The 16,830-nt window shown below is 41.8% G+C and overlaps 1 protein-coding gene across 1 annotated transcript in view; it reads left to right on the top strand.

Moving 5' to 3' along the window:
- Positions 1 to 207: 207 nt before the first annotated feature.
- Positions 208 to 16,830, top strand: part of LOC308244174 (maestro heat-like repeat-containing protein family member 1) — a gene marked incomplete at both ends in the record, with an annotated part of 86,292 nt that continues 69,669 nt past the window's right edge. Inside the window, one exon of the mRNA XM_080660160.1 lies at positions 208 to 514. Coding sequence (XP_080516286.1) covers positions 208 to 514 — 307 coding nt within the window. The remainder of the gene's footprint in view (positions 515 to 16,830) is intronic.

Raw genomic sequence — 16,830 nt, 5'->3', positions numbered from 1 at the left:
CCCGGGGCATGAAATTCATGCATGGGTGCGGTCCTTAGGCCTGGCTGATGATCCAAGTGCAAGCCTCTGGCATGGAAGGACAGGTCCCAGTTGACCTCTGGGCCCTGGGCAGCACCTGGGTCTCCTGGGGCCCCGAGCCCCTCCACCCGCCTCTGCTGAGTCACCCAGCACGAGTCCCAACAGGGAGTTGCGCTGAGCTTGGGGGCCATGGCACAGTGTGGGCCTCTGGGCCGCCCAGCTGCGCCACGCAGAAGCCAGGCGGGCAGCACACTCTCTCCTGGCCGGCCTCACATATGGTTCCTGCAGGAAAACACAGGGAGCCTGACCGACCCCAGTGGTCCCTGCGGCTGCATCCAGGCTTACCCGGAAGAGGCCGAACAGGTGCCTGGAAGAGGCCGCATGGGTGCAGCCCGGCTCCTCACCTGCACCGGGCACCTGAGCGTGGCGGCTTCCTCGGTGCTGCGGACACCCCGCATTCTCACAGCACCTCTGTCGCTGTCACCCCTGTCCCCAGGTAGCCTGTAAGAGGTTGTAGCCCCCACCCGGGCACTGTGGGAAGTTGGTCGCCGCCACCCACCCCCAGTTTCCCATCTCAGTCCAGGGCCGGCCCTGATTGGGCAATCAGGGCCTGCTGGCCCCTGGTCCCTGTCTGCTGAACAATAGGTTGGGGCAGGGGGTGGGATGGGGGGTTGGTGGGGTGTGTGGATGTGTGGGGGGTGGGAGTCGGGGGAAGGGGAGGAGGAGGGACCTCTCCTCCGCCTGGCTCTCTCAATGCCTGAAAGCTGGATGGTGGCCCTGCCCCCTGCCGGTGCAGCTGGTCACCCCTAGCATCAAGATTGGGGACTCCAAATTCCACTTCCCACCCACCTTGGCCTGGCACCGCCCTCTCACCTGCTCCACCATCCCGCAGGGGTCCTCTCTTATAGACCCATCAGGGCCAGCAGCGCCTCTACTGCTGCCCTCTGCCAGCGCTGCATTGCTGCAGCCGCCATGTTCCATGCCACCCCCTGGTGGTCAGTGCACATCATAGCGAGTGGTTGAACTCCCAGTGGAGGGGACAATTTGCATATTATGATTTTATTATATAGGATATCTTCAAATACTCTAGTATCCCAAATTTCCAATGATCTCACATATTTCTTTCTTTTCTTTTCTTTTCTTTTATTTTAATAAATCTTTATTCAGATTATTACAATTGTTTCTCCTTTTTCCCCCCATAGCTCCCCTCCACCCGGTTCCCACCCCACCTTCTGCCCTTACCTCCCCCCCACTGTCCTCATCCATAGGTGTATGATTTTATTCCAGTCTCTTCATGAACCCCCCAAACCCCTTTCCCCCTGAAAATTATCAGTCCACTCCCTTTCTATGCCCCTGATTCTATTATATTCACCAGATTATTCTGTTCCTCAGGTTTTTAATTCACTTGATTTTTAGGTTCACTTGTTGATAGATATGTATTTGTTGTTCATAATTTTTATCTTTACTTTGTTCTTCTTCCTCTTCTTTAAGAATACCTTTCAGCATTTCATATAATACTGGTTTGGTGGTGATGAACTCCTTCAGCTTTTTCTTATCTGTGAAACTCTTTATCTGCCCTTCAATTCTGAATGATAGCTTTGCTGGGTAGAGTAATCTTGGTTGTAGGTTCTTGCTATTCATCACATTAAAAATTTCTTGCCACTCCCATCTGGCCTGCATAGTTTCTGTTGAGAAATCAGCTGACAGTCTTATGGGTGCTCCCTTGTAGGTAACTAACTGTTTTTCTCTTGCTGCTTTTAAGATTCTCTCTTTGTCTTTAGCTCTTGGCATTTTAATTATGATGTGTCTTGGTGTGGTCCTCTTTGGATTCCTTTTGTTTGGGGTTCTGTGCGCTTCCTGGACTTGTAAGTCTATTTCTTTCACCAGGTGGGGGAAGTTTTCGGTCATTATTTCTTCAAATAGGTTTTCAGTATCTTGCTCTCTCTCTTCTTCTGGCACCCCCATAATTCTGATGTTGGTACGCTTAAAGTTGTCCCAGAGTCTTCTTACACTATCTTCAACTTTTTGGATTTGTTTTTTTGCTTTTTGCTTTTTCGGTTGAGTGTTTTTTACTTCTTTGTATTTCAATTCTTTGACTTGATTCTTATGTTCCTCTAGTCTGTTTTTGGGTCTCTGTATAATATTTTTTATTTTAGTCAGTGTATGTTTAATTTCTAGTTGGTCCTTTTTCATATCTTCGAGGGTCTGGTTATATTTATCGGCCTTTTCTAGGATATTCTTGAACAGCCTTATAACCATGGTTTTGAATTCTATATCCAGTCGTTTGTTTTCCTCCATTTCTTTCGTTTGTGATCTGATTCAATGACGTAGCATTTTCACTGCTTCCCTGAGTTGGTAAGGTAGATTTGTGTGCTAGGTTTCTAATATGGCCCAGTGGGTCTGCCTCCCCAGTTAACCTGAGGTGGACACTCTTGGTGCACCCCTTTGTGGACTGTGTGTACAGCCTTGTTGTAATTAAGTCTTGATTGTTGTTGGTATCACTGGGAAGAATTGACCTCCAGGCCAGTTGGCTGTAAGGATCAGCTGTGTCTATGCTGGGAGAAGTTCGGTGCTGGAGACAGCCTTATAGGATTAGACTTGCCAAATTGCAATAGCCTCTGTGCTCAGCTTGGATGGGGTGGAGTCTCAGTTTTGGCTTCCCATCAGCCTTGCCCTTGCGCGCACGTGCACGCCTTCAGACCTCTGCCTTCCCCGGCTCCCGAGTCTCCGCCCGAGAGTCCAGACTCCCCCCACAAGAGCGTGGGACCCCTGGGGCTCGCCTGGAACTGGGGTTCAGTGCAGTCAGAACTGGGGCCCAGTGCAGTCAGGAGCCTCCAACTCCCTTCCACTAGGGAAAGCCTGTGGCAACCTCCACAGCCTTTGTGCGCACTGGCATGCACGCGCCTTCAGTCCTCCGCCTTCCCCAGCTCCCGAGTCTCCGCCCGAGAGTCCAGACTCCCCCCACAAGAGCGTGGGTCCCCAGGGGCTCACCTGGAACTGGGGTCCAGTGCAGTCAGAACTGGGGCTCAGTGCAGTCAGGGTCCTCTGACTCCCTTCCACTAGGGAAAGCCTGTGGCAACCTCCGCAGCCTTTGTGCGCACTGGCACGCTCGCGCCTTCAGACTTCTGCCTTCCCCAGATCCCGAGTCTCCGCACGAAAATCCAGACTCCCCCCCGTAAAAGAGTGGGTCCCCAGGGGCTCGCCCAGAACTGGGGTTCAGTGCAGTCAGAACTGGGGTTCAGTGCGGTCGGGGGCTTCCTTCCCCCTTCTGCCAGAGAAAGTCAGCCAGGCTCTCAGCCGCCCTTCCTCTCTGCGCGCACAAAGACCCTTTGCCGTACCTCCAATTCTCTGTGAGCTTTTCTCTTTCCTTCTAGTTGTAGAATTTTCACTCAGCCAGCTTTCCTGTGGTTCTGGATGGTGTCCATTCTGTCTTTTAGTTGTAGTTTTGAAATTGTTGTGCGAGGCAGCAGTTTAGGTGCTTACCTATGCCGCCATCTTGGTTTCTCCTCACATATTTCTTACAATGTGTTTTTTGAACCAGGATCCAAATAAAGTCCTACTTTATGATTTTTAAATTTGTTTTCTGGCATTTTTTAAACAATTGTTTTATTTATTTTTAATTTAAAAAACTTTTAAAATATGGTTTTATTGATTTTAGAGAGAGGGAGCGGGGGAGAGAGAGATAGAAACATCAATGATGAGAGAGAATCATAGATCAGCTGCCTCCTGCATGCCTCACCCTGGGACCAAGCCCACAACCCAGGCATGTGTCCTGACTGGGAATCGAACTTCGACCTCCTGGTACATGGGTTGATGCTCAATCACTGAACCATACTGCCTGGGATTCTTGGATATTTTTGAACTTTGGTTTCTACTTTTTTTATATATATATATTTTTATTATTGTTTAAAGAGTTACAAATAGTAGTACATATGTATCCTTTATTTCTCCATTGACCTTCCCCCAGTCTCCTCTACCCCCCGGCACATGCCCTCACCTCCTCATCCCCTCCCCCCCGTCCAGTGTCTTGCGTCCATTGGTTATGCTTATATGCATGCATACAAGTCCTTTGGTTGATCTCTTACCGCCCCACCCCCAAACTTCCCCAGCCTTCCCGCTGTAATTTGACTGTCTGTTTGATGCTTCTCTGCCTCTGTATCTATCTTTTCATTCATCAGGTTATAATGTTCTTTATTATCCATAAATGAGTGAGATCATGTGGTATTTTTCTTTCATTGCCTGGCTTATTTCACTTAACATAATGCTCTCCAGCTCCATCCATGCTGCTGCAAATGGTAAGAATTCCTTCTTTTCTATAGCAGCATGGTATTCTATTGTGTAGATGTACCATAGTTTTCTAATTCACTCATCTGCTGATGGGTATTTAGGCTGTTTCCAAATCTTAGCTATTGTAAATTGTGCTGCTATGAACATAGGGGTGCATATATCCTTTCTGATTGGTGTTTCTGTTTTCTTGGGATATATCCCTAGAAGTGGTATTACTGGGTCAAATGGCAGTTCCATTTTTAAATTTTGAGGAAACACCATACTGTTTTCCACAATGGTTACACCAGTCTGTATTCCCACCAACAGTGAAGGTGGGTTCCTTTTTCTCCTGATCCTCTCCAGCTCTTGTCATTTGTTCATTTGTTAATGATAGCCATTCTGACAGGTGTGAGGTGGTACCTCATTGTTGTTTGGATTTGCATCTCTTAGATGATTAGTGACTTTGAGCATGTTTTCATATGTCTATTGACTTTCTGAATGTTTTCTTTCAAAAAGTGTCTATTTAGATCCTTTGCCCATTTTTTGATTGGGTTGTTTATTTTCCTTTTGTTAAGTTGCATGAGTTCCCAGTAAATGTTGGAGATTAAACCCTTATCAGTGATAACATTGGCAAATATGTTCTCCCATGCAGTGGGCTTTCTTGTTGTTTTGTTGATGGTTTCTTTTGCTGTGCAGAAGCTTTTTATTTTGAGGTAGTCCTATTTGTTTATTTTCTCCTTATTTTCTTTTGCCCTAGGATCTGTGTCTGTAAAGATATTGCTACGACATATGTCTACAATTTTGCTGCCTATGGAGTTTTGTAGGATTTTTATGGGTTGATTTCTAGAGTTCCCTTCTGTCAGCAGCCCTATGGACCCCCTTTCACATTTGCAGAGTACGATGGCCCCAACGTCTACAGATTTTGTGGGGCGCAGACTTCCTCTGAACCTCTAGAATCCACTGCACACATTTCTCCCTTCAGCCTGGATCACAGACCTCACCTTTCTCTGGGCAAAATCTGACCTTTCCATGAGAAGGTGCAGAGCTCATCCGGGTCCAAGTATTCACATGGCTTGAGACCCGGTGTTCGTGGGTTCTCTGCTGGTCCTTTGATGTTGTGGTTGTAGGGTCCCGGCAGGTATTCAATTCTTCCTGGTTGAAGGTAAGGCTAGGCTTCCTATCATAGCCACTCTCCCCTTCAAGATGGTGTGGTCTCTGCGGCACAGCTGGTCGCTTGGGAGAGATTTCAGCAGCAGTAGGGGCTGCCAGGTCAGGGGAGCCAGGTCTGGCAGTCCCCAACAGTCCCTTGGAATATAGCTGTCCCTCACTCACAAATAGACACTCCCCATATGTCCACACACTCTCCTTTTGTTCTCTCACTCACACACTATCTTGCAGCCAGCCTTCCCATCGGAAGCCATCTTCCATTCCAAATCCTGGTTTCTACTTTTATCTCTTTTTTTCCTCCCTTGCAATTTATTTATTGAATAAACGATGTAATTTTCCGATATTTTGGATTTTGCTAATGATGTCTTCATGGAGTTGTCTAACATGTCTCTCTGTTCTTTGTACTTACTGTAAATTAGTAGCTTGATCTAAAGGCTTGATCAGCCCAGCCAGTGTGGCTCACTGATTGAGTGTCAACCCATGAACCGTGAGGTCACAGTTTGATTCCTGGTCAGGGCACATGCCCGGGTTGTGGGTTCCTTCCTCAGTGGGGGGCATGCAGGAGGCAGCTGATCAATGATTATCTCTCATCATTGATGTTTCTGTCCCTCTCTCCGTCACCCTTCCTCTCTCTGAAATCAATGAAAACATATTATAAATAATTTTTAATATAAATAAAGGCTTGATCAGATTCAGGTTAAATATGGAGGGACAACAAATATTTTGCTAAGTTCTTCTATCAGGAGGTACACAATGTCTGGTTGCCTATTTTTTTCGGTGATATTAGCTGTTGATCCATTGTGGGTTGAAAAATGGTGGTATTATTATATTATTTCTTCTTCATTTATTAGCTGGCATACTTCTATAAAGTGATACTGTCCCTTAGAAACTGTTTTGTTACCCAGTGGTCCAATTTCTATAGAAAAGTCTGGATATAGGAGAAACCAAGATGGCGGCATAGGTAAACACCTAAACTGCTGCCTCGCACAACAATTTCAAAACTACAACTAAAAGACAGAACGGACACCATCCAGAACCACAGGAAAGCTGGCTGAGTGAAAATTCTACAACTAGAAGGAAAGAGAAAAGCTCACAGAGAATTGGAGGTACGGCAAAGGGTCTTTGTGCGCAGAGAGAGGAAGGGTGGCTGAGAGCCTGGCTGACTTTCTCTGGCGGAAGGGGGAAGGAAGCCTCCGACCGCACTGAACCCCAGTTCTGACTGCACTGAACCCCAGTTCCGGGCAAATCCCTGGGGACCCACGCTCTTACGGGGGGGAGTCTGGACTCTCGGGCGGAGACTCGAGCTGGGAAAGGCAGAAGTCTGAAGTGCGCACAAAGGCTGTGGAGGTTGCCACAGGCTTTCCCTAGTGGAAGGGAGTCAGAGGACCCTGACTGCACTGAGCCCCAGTTCTGACTGCAGTGAACCCCAGTTCCAGGCGAGCCCCTGGGGACCCACGCTCTTGTGGGGGGAGTCTGGACTCTCGGGCGGAGACTCGGGAGCTGGGGAAGGCGGAGGACTGAAAGCGCACATGCGCGCAAGGGCAAGGCTGACAGGAAGCCAAGACTGAGACTCCACCCCATCCAAGCTGAGCACAGAGGCTATTGCAATTTGGCAAGTCTAATCCTATAAGGCTGTCTCCAGCACCGAACTTCTCCCAGCATAGACACAGCTGATCCTTACAGCCAACTGGCCCGGAGGTCAATTCTTCCCAGTGATACCAACAACAATAAAGACTTAATTACAACAAGGCTGTACACACAGTCCACAAAGGGGTGCACCAAGAGTGTCCACCTCAGGTTAACTGGGGAGGCAGACCCACTGGGCCATATTAGAAACCTAGCACACAAATCTACCTTACCAACTCAGGGAAGCAGTGAAAATGCTACGTCATTGAATCAGATCACAAACGAAAGAAATGGAGGAAAACAAACGACTGGATATAGAATTCAAAACCACGGTTATAAGACTTTTTAAGAATATCCTAGAAAAGGCCGATAAATATAACCAGACCCTCGAAGATATGAAAAAGGACCAACTAGAAATTAAACATACACTGACTGAAATAAAAAATATTATACAGAGACCCAGAAACAGAATAGAGGAACACAAGAATCAAGTCAAAGAATTGAAATACAAAGAAGCAAAAAACACTCAACCGAAAAAGCAAAAAGCAAAAAAAAAAAATCCAAAAAGTTGAAGATAATGTAAGAAGACTCTGGGACAACTTCAAGCGTACCAACATCAGAATTATGGAGGTGCCAGAAGAAGAGAGAGAGCAAGATACTGAAAACCTATTTGAAGAAATAATGACCGAAAACTTCCCCCACCTGGTGAAAGAAATAGACTTACAAGTCCAGGAAACCCACAGAACCCCAAACAAAAGGAATCCAAAGAGGACCACACCAAGACACATCATAATTAAAATGCCAAGAGCAAAAGACAAAGAGAGAATCTTAAAAGCAGCAAGAGAAAAACAGTTAATTACCTACAAGGGAGCACCCATACGACTGTCAGCTGACTTCTCAACAGAAACTATGCAGGCCAGACGGGAGTGGCAAGAAATTTTCAATGTGATGAATAGCAAGAACCTACAACCAAGATTACTCTACCCAGCAAAGCTATCATTCAGAATTGAAGGGCAGATAAAGAGTTTCACAGATAAGAAAAAGCTGAAGGAGTTCATCACCACCAAACCAGTATTATATGAAATGCTGAAAGGTATTCTTAAAGAAGAGGAAGAAGAAAAAAGTAAAGAGAAAAAATATGAACAACAAATACATATCTATCAACAAGCGAACCTAAAAATCAAGTGAATTAAAAACCTGAGGAACAGAATAATCTGGTGAATATAATAGAATCAGGGGCATAGAAAGGGAGTGGACTGATAATTCTCAGGGGGAAAGGGGTAAGGGGGGTTCATGAAAAGAATGGACAAAAATCATACACCTATGGATGAGGTCAGAGGCGGGGAGGTAAGGGCAGAAGGTGGGGTGGGAAATGGGTGGAGGGGAGCTATGGGGGGAAAAAGGAGAAATAATTGTAATAATCTGAATAAAGATTTATTTAAAAAAAATAAATAAATAAATGTCAAAAAAAAAAAAGAAAAGTCTGGATATAACTTGATTTACTCTTTTATTTACGATTTTTCAAAATAATTGGTTGTTTCATACCCTTCAATTGCAACCAATTTTATTTTTTCTTAAGAATCATTATGAACTTACAGATTTAAGCATTTTGTTTTGTTTTGTTTTCTGTTAATCCTTACCCAAGGATATTTTCCCATTGATTTTTAGGGAGAGTGGAGGAGAGATGGAAAGACAGAGAGAAACATCAATGTGAAAGAAACACATTGATTGGTTGCTTCCTGCACCAGCCCTGACCAGGTCTCGGGCCAGAGAGGAGCCTGCATCCAAGGTATGTACCCTTGACCAGAACCGAACCCAGAACCCTTTGGTCCGCAGGCTGACACTCTATTCACTGAGTCAAACCAGCAAGGGTGAAATTTAAACATATCTGATGTATTTCAATTGATTGCAGTTATTTTCCTTATTGTGCAAAATGTCTCATTTTTGGCCAGGAGTCTCTTCAAATTTGCTCTTGAGACTTGTTGACATCACCCTAATAATCTTTGGGAGATTCCTTGCTCTCTAGAGTGGCACTATGTTCCAGGCTCATCTCACATATTTTTGGCTCCAGATCTGGAATCAACTATTTCTCTAAGAAGACCTGGTTTCTGTTAGTGGGAAGTGGGATTTGGAGGCCACAATCTTGATGCTAGGGGTAGATATTACCATTTTAAAACATTTAAAAAATTAACAGCTTTATTGAGGTATAATTTACATACCAAAACTTATACACTAAAAACTATAAAACGTTGCTGAAAGAAGTTAAAGAAGACCTAAACAAAGGGGAACACATCACACATTCATCGTTCAGAAGACTAAATATTATTAAGATGGCAAGACTCCCCAAATTGGTCTAGAGATTCAACACAATCCCTGCTGCCTTTTTTTTTTTTTTTTTTTTTTTGGCAAAAATTGGCAAGCTGATCCTAAAATTCATGTGGAAATGCAAAGGACCCAGAATAGCCAAAACAATCCTGGAAAAGAATAAGGTTGGAGGACTTACACGTTCTGATATCAAAGCTGACTACAAAAATAATCAAGACAGTGCAGTACTGGCATAAAGATAGATATACAGGTCAATGCAATATAATTGAAAATCCAGAAATAAACCTTATATTTAGAGCCCTGGTTGAGTATCTCAATTGGTTAGAGCGTTGCCCCAATATGCCACAGGTTGTGTCTTTGATTCCCCATCAGGGCACATACAAGAATCAATCAATGAATGCATACATAAATGGAACAACAAATTGATATTTCTTTCTCTCAAATAAATAAATTTAAAAATTTTTAACCTTATATTTATAGTCAATTGGCTTTTTATAGCTGTGTTAAGAATTGTATTAAATATTCATAGAAGCACTAACCGCAAGAGCCAAACTGTGGCAACAAACACCCTTCAACTGATGGAAGGATAACCCAAGTGTAGTATGCCTATATAATGAAATACTATTCAACCTTAAAAAGGAAGTACTAATACATACTACAATAATGATGGACCTTGAAAATGTATGTTCCATGAAAGAAGCCAGACACAAAAGAACACATATTCCAAAATTTCATTTATATGAAATGTCCAGAATAGTATATGTACTACTTGGTGTAAATACTGTACCATGCGGATATGTTACCATGTTGATGTATATCCTTCCAGCTTTTTCATGCATTTCTGAATGATGATTGTCTTGTAGTTGAGTTGTAATTTTGATGTGATTGTGGGAGGCTGCGAGTACCGTGTTTACCTGTGCTGCCATCTTGACCAAAGCCCCTGTAACCTCTTTTATATATTTTTTTACTTTATTTATTTATTTTTTGGTTAAACATCACCCGAGGATATTATTTTCCCATTGATTTTTAAAAAATAAATCTATACATAGTTTTTAATATGTACCCAGGACATGTGCCTTTTACCAGAATTAAACAGAGACCCTTCAGTCCACAGGCCGATGCTCTATCCACTAAGCCAAACCAGCTAGGGCTAAATAAATATATTTTTATTGATTTCAGAGAGGCAGGGAGAGGGAGAGAGAGAGAGAAACAGCAATGATGAGAATCACTGATTGGCTGCCTCCGGCCTACCCCCACAACCCAGGCTTGGAATATAGCTGTCCCTCACTCACAAATACACACTCAGGCATGTGCCCTGACCCAGAATCAAACCTGACACCCTTAGGTCCACAGGCCAACGCTCTATCCAATGAGTCAAAACAGCTAGGTCCCCATTGATTTTTGGAGAGTGTGGAAGGGAGGAAGGGGGCAAGAGAAAGAAACATTGATATGAGAGAGAGATACATGGATCAGTTACCTCCTGCACAGGTCCCGACCCAGGTTGGGGAGGCCTGCAACCCAGATACATGCCCTTGACCGTTAATGAAACCCAGACCCTTCTGGTCCATGAGCCAACGCTCTAATCATTAAGCAAAATGGGCCTTAATTTGCTTTTTTAAATTGTATTGAATATATTGTGGTGATATTGGTTAATAATATATAGGTTTCAAATGTAACCTCTTTTAAAAAATTTTTGTTGTTGTTGATTTAACAGACAGGGAGGGAGGGATGGAGGGAGGGAGAGAGGCAAGGGAGAGGGAGGGAGGGAGGGAAACATGAATGTGAGAGGGAAACACTGATCAGCTGCTTCCTGCACACCCACCCCGACTAGGGATCAAGCCCATAACCTGACCATGTGCCCTGACTGGGAATCAAACCAGGGACCTTTCAGAGCCTGGGACAACAGTCAAGCAACGGAGCCACATCAGCCAGGGCATGAAACCTCTTTTTTAAAACTTAATGTAGTATGAACATTTCCTTATGTCATTAAAAAGTACCTAAAAATTATTTTAATAAATTGCATCATGTATTTGAACTGTATCTATATACTGTGAAATGTCGAGCATTTTGAAGTTTACTTATTGATAAATAATGTCATCGTGAACATATATTTGTGTATATCCTTGTGCATAATTTTGATTCAACATAAGATAAAAAAAATAGTTCATTTACTCATTTTTTCTCTCAACAAATATTTATTGAGTAACTGCTTTGTGCCATTTCTCTCAGGAGTCAAAATTGGGGGGAGGGGCTTTCCATTCCACCTCAGGTTCTTTAGATATGAGCTGATTGGTCAGTTACACGTTGGCATTCTAGGCTTGGTTGCTAAGATACGACTATTTCTCAACAGCTGAGCAGTAGTCTCAGGAGACATTTCTGTGTCCTGTGCCTGCTTTCTCATAGTGCTACTTGAGCATTTGGTGTTGGTGAGAGAATAGAAATAGGCTCAGTCCTAGAGCGGAGGTGAGTTCCAGTATGAGAAATAAAGTTGGACAGTGGCTGTGTAAGAATAGGAAAGGGATGGATTCAAGGGGTATTTCATAAGTACAATTTTCTGTTCTTGAAGGGCTGTGGGTGGTTCAAGAGAGAAGGAGTAAGACTCAAGCACTGCCTAAACACAGAAATTAAGTTTGGATGGAGAGCAGATACTAAGTTCAATGTGGGATGTATTGAGTTTGAAGTACTGTAAGAAATGAGGAATTCTAAAACAGAGATAAGGGTTTGCAACTCAAACAAGACTGGAGATACATACATTTATTTTGTTACTCTAAAAATTTTAAACATTCATTCTGACTGTATTTTTCTAGCAAAGGTTAAGTTTCACTAATTCTCTATATTCATTCTGAGCAAGCTAAGGGTCATCAACTCCTTAATTGCCCTGTAATTCACCTTTCTCATCTTTTCTGTTGTGTTGGCTAATGTTTTAGTTCTATCATGATTTTAATTCTCTCAAATTAGGTGATTGCTACTATATTTTAACCTCTAATAACTTATTTAGATTTTCCAACTTCTTTAGTCAGGGTCCTAACAGAAAACAGATTACATACTCAAATTAGGACATTTCCAGGAGAGTTTAATGAATAAATTAATTAATTAAAGCAGCTCTTTCTGATGGGCATGTATGGGTAGAGATTAAGAAACCCACAAGAGGCAGTGTAATGTGCCAGACCTAGTAACAACCAGAGTTTTAGCACTGCTAGGCCTGAAAGGATTTGGGAAAGGAGCAGTCATAGAAACCTGAAAGAAGGGATGTGTGTACGGGGTTATCTTGAGAGAAGCAGTGGCCTCAGAGGTTTACACCCAAGCCAAGGATCGTCATGCCAGGAGGAACCAGGAGACTATACACTCTGACATGACCATCCTCTTTTTCTGCAGTGTCCTAGTAGGGCTATTCATTGGCAAAACGCAATTGCAAGCAAGAAAATAAGGGAACTTACTTGATGTAGTCCATACTGGCCAGCCTCCAAGACACTTAGAGTGGAGCAGGGTGTAAGGAAGATTTGGAGAGACAACAGAAGATGCTCAGGATGCCAAGTGTTTTTACTAATTCTTAGTACATAATTCCTTGCATCCTACTACTCCTTTCCAGGTTTATTTTATTCCTTGGCGAAGAAAATATATTAGAATTTCTTTTAGTGAGGGCTTATGAATAATATATGTCTCAGTGTATCTGAAAATGTATTCATTTTGCCTTCACTCTTGAATGCTATAGCTCAGCATAAGTTTCTAGATTGATAGATATATTCCTTCAAAACTTGGAGGCTACTATTGCATTGTCTCACCTACTATTGCCGATGAGAAGTCTGCCGTTATTCTGATAGTCTCCTCTTTAGTTCATCTTTTTTCTCTGAACTTTTTATGATCCTCTCACTTTCCTTGATCTTTTCTCTTATTCCAATGTATCTAGGTATGAATTTATTTTTATCCTGTGAAAGACTTGGTGTGCTTTTTCAATCTGAGGATTCATATCTTTAATTCTGAAAGATTCTCAGCCATTATTACTATTACCTCCTGCCCATTCACTCTATTTTTTTTAAATTCCCATTAAGCATCTATTGGAGTTTTTCATGCTATCTTTCATCTCTCTAAACATTTTTCTTCATCTCTCTCTATATATATCTGTGCTATATTCTGAGTCACTTTATAGTCTACCTTCCAATTCAGGAATTCACTCTTCAACTGTGTCTAGTCTACTATGAAATCTTTCTACTGAGGTGTTTAATTTATCTCTAGGTTTTTCTTTTCTGTATCTGTCATGTAAAAATGTAACTGCTGCCCTGGCTGGGTGGCTCAGTTGGTTGGAGCATCATCCTGTACACCAGAAGGTGTTCGATTGATTCCCATTTAGGGCACATACCTAGGTTGGGAATGCACTCCTCAGTTGGGTGTGTACAGAAGGCAACTGATCAATGTTTCTCTCTCACATTGATGTTTCTCTCTCTCCCTTCTTCTTTTTCTCTAAATCAATAAACATATCCTCAGAAGAGGATAAAAAATTAAAAATATATATTTTTGTTGTTAAATAAACACAGAAAAACATGCATGAGCCAAGTATGTAGACCTCAATGATTTATCACAAAGAAGATATCGGTGTCACTACCATCTAGGTAAAAAAGTGACATCACCAGAACCCTGGAATTCCCTACTGTGATCCTTTCTAGTCACAATTCCCTCCCAGCATAACCCATGAAAACTTTATAAAATCACTCCCTTGCTTTTCTTGAAAGTTTTACTACCCAAGTTTGCATCCCTAAACACAGTAGTCTATATATGCCTGTTTTGAGCTTTTTATAGATGCAATAATGAAGTCTGTGTTATTTTGTGTATGGCGTTTTTCACTCATTTTACATTTGTTAGGTTAATACATATTATTGCATAAGATTGCCATTTATTCATTTTCACTGCTGTAGAGTATTCCATCAGATGAATAATATATAAGTATATCACAACTTATTTATCTGTTATGATGATATTTGACTCACAGTTTGGGGCTATTATGATAATGGCACTATGAACAGTCATATGTGTCTGCTGCTGTATTTAAACATGCATTTTTGCTAGGTGCATACCTAGGAAATGATCATAAGGTAGATAATACCAAATTGTTTTCCAAAGTGACTGTTTTGTTTTACACTTCCACTAGTAGTGTAAGAAAATTTCTATTGTTCCACATCCTTGCCACATTTGTCATTGTAAACCTTGTAAATTTAAGCCATTCTGGTGGGTGTGTAGCGATACATTTTTGTGGTTTTAATTTCCACTTCCCTAATTCCCAGTGAGGGAGAGCCACACTTTTTAAGTGTTTATGGACCATTAGTATACCCTCCTTTATGAATTCCTCACAAGTCTCTTACCCACTTTTCTATTTGTGTTTTTCCTTGATATGCAGGAAAATGTTATATATTTTGGATATGAACTCTTTGTTGATTTTATGGTGACATTTACCTTTTTTCATGCTGCAGTTTGCAATTTTTTACTCACCTATTGGTGTCTTTTGATGACTAGTGGATTTTAATTTCTCTCCCAACTTTTTATTTGAAAAAAAATGCCAAGCTTATATAAAAGTTGAAAGAACAGTACAATGAGCACCTATTATTCTTCAACTTACATTCACCAAATTGCTAAAGTACTTTGCCATATTTGTGTTCTCTGTTTCATTTCCAGTCTCTCTCTCTCTCTCTCTCTCTCTCTCTCCCTCCCTCCCTCCCTCCATCCACCCACCCCCCCCCTCTCTCTCTCTCTCTCACACACACACACACACACACACACACACACACACACACACAGGTCTGAATCATTTCAGAGTAAGTTCAGATGTATATTACGGTACTATAAATATTCTGGCATGTATCCCCTTTGAAAAAAAGCAAATTCTAATAAAATTATTATACTCCAGGAATTTACTGATGCAATAACATTATCATTATAATATAGCCTATGGTCAAATTTCCCAAATCTCCTCAAAATTTTCTTTATAGCTATGTTTTCCCCACATAAGTTCCAACAAAGATCATGGATTGCATTCCCCTTTTAGCTAAAACAGTCCACCAATAATTTTTATCTTTAGTCGCCTTGTAGACTGTCCCACAATCTGGATTTGAGTGATTGTTTCCTCATTATAGATTCGGGTTAAATGTATTGAGCCAAAATGCTACACGGGTGATGTTGTATATTTTCTTTTGCATCATCAGAAGGCACATGATATCAGCAAGTTCCATTATTGGTGATGCCTAGTTTGATCACTTTGTGAAGGTGGTGTCCATCAGCGCTTTCCATTGTAAAGTACCTTTTGTCCTTTTGCAATTTGTAAGTAATACGAATGGTGATACTTTGAGGCCATGTGAATCTCTTGTTTCACTGATGCTTCTTGCCTGCATCAATTATTTCGTTTGTAGTTGCAATTTTGTCATTTCTTCTGGAGTGGAATCCCCTCTTCCAACCATCATGCATTTTTTGTTCCAATTTGGACTCATGGGTTGGTATTTTATTCAGTGGGCTTTAATCTATCACCATCATTATTCCTTTTGATGTTCAAATTGTTTCTCATTTGGCCAATGGGAGAACCCTTGAATGTGAAACTTCTGTCCTTTTAATGTACACCCATTAGTTTTTGAGCACTTCCTTAGTTCTGGCATAAAATGATACTCAGATTACACCTTTCCTACTCCCAACCAGTAGTCAGCTATTTCTCCAAGGAGTCCTTTCCTTTTAAAGAGTGTTGTATTGAATGGTATGTGGAAAGTAGCATTTGGGTAGCAGATGTGCTTTTTGCTACTGGAGTGTCATTGCTTCTAGGCTTTTCCAGTGAACAGAGATAACTATAAATGATGAAGTTTTATCCACACTTCCAATTAAAATTGGAACATCGTAAGGCTCCCATTACATATCTACATCTCCCATCTTCCATGGTAAGAATCCTGATCCTGAAAAGCATCACTACATTTAGTACAATATGCACAATAGTTGCAGCATTCCTACTATAATAACACTACCAACAACAAACTCATTAAGTTAGGTTCAGGGCTTCTTTGCAGGTATTTTTATCCTTAGAATATATCACACTAAGGATATACAGTTAGAGCAGTGTGTTTAAAGTTACTTGAATTATTTTTTCTGCATAGCTATATAATCAGTTTTGTATGCAGTGGGATTCATTTATTTCTGTTGTATTCCTTTTTTGATCCGATTGGATTTAGTTTATTTTTGAGTACGAACAGCATTTACATGGTTTAAAAGTCAAAACTTTATGGAAAGGTAAAGCCAGAGGAGTTTTAATCCCATCCTTAGCCCTTCCTTTCTCTTCTCACACCGCCCCCCCCAATAGCAATCATTTTCATTAATTTCTGGGTTATTCTCTCTCTGTGGTCCTCCCCTCCAATTAAATAAAGCTATACACATTTATAGGAATATACTGTATATGTGCACACA

This window comes from Plecotus auritus (genome assembly GCF_963455305.1).
Source record: "Plecotus auritus genome assembly, chromosome: 3".
NCBI classification, from domain to species: Eukaryota; Metazoa; Chordata; class Mammalia; order Chiroptera; family Vespertilionidae; genus Plecotus; species Plecotus auritus.
Note: the sequence above shows the minus strand (reverse complement) of the source record. Positions and strands in the feature narration are given on the sequence as shown.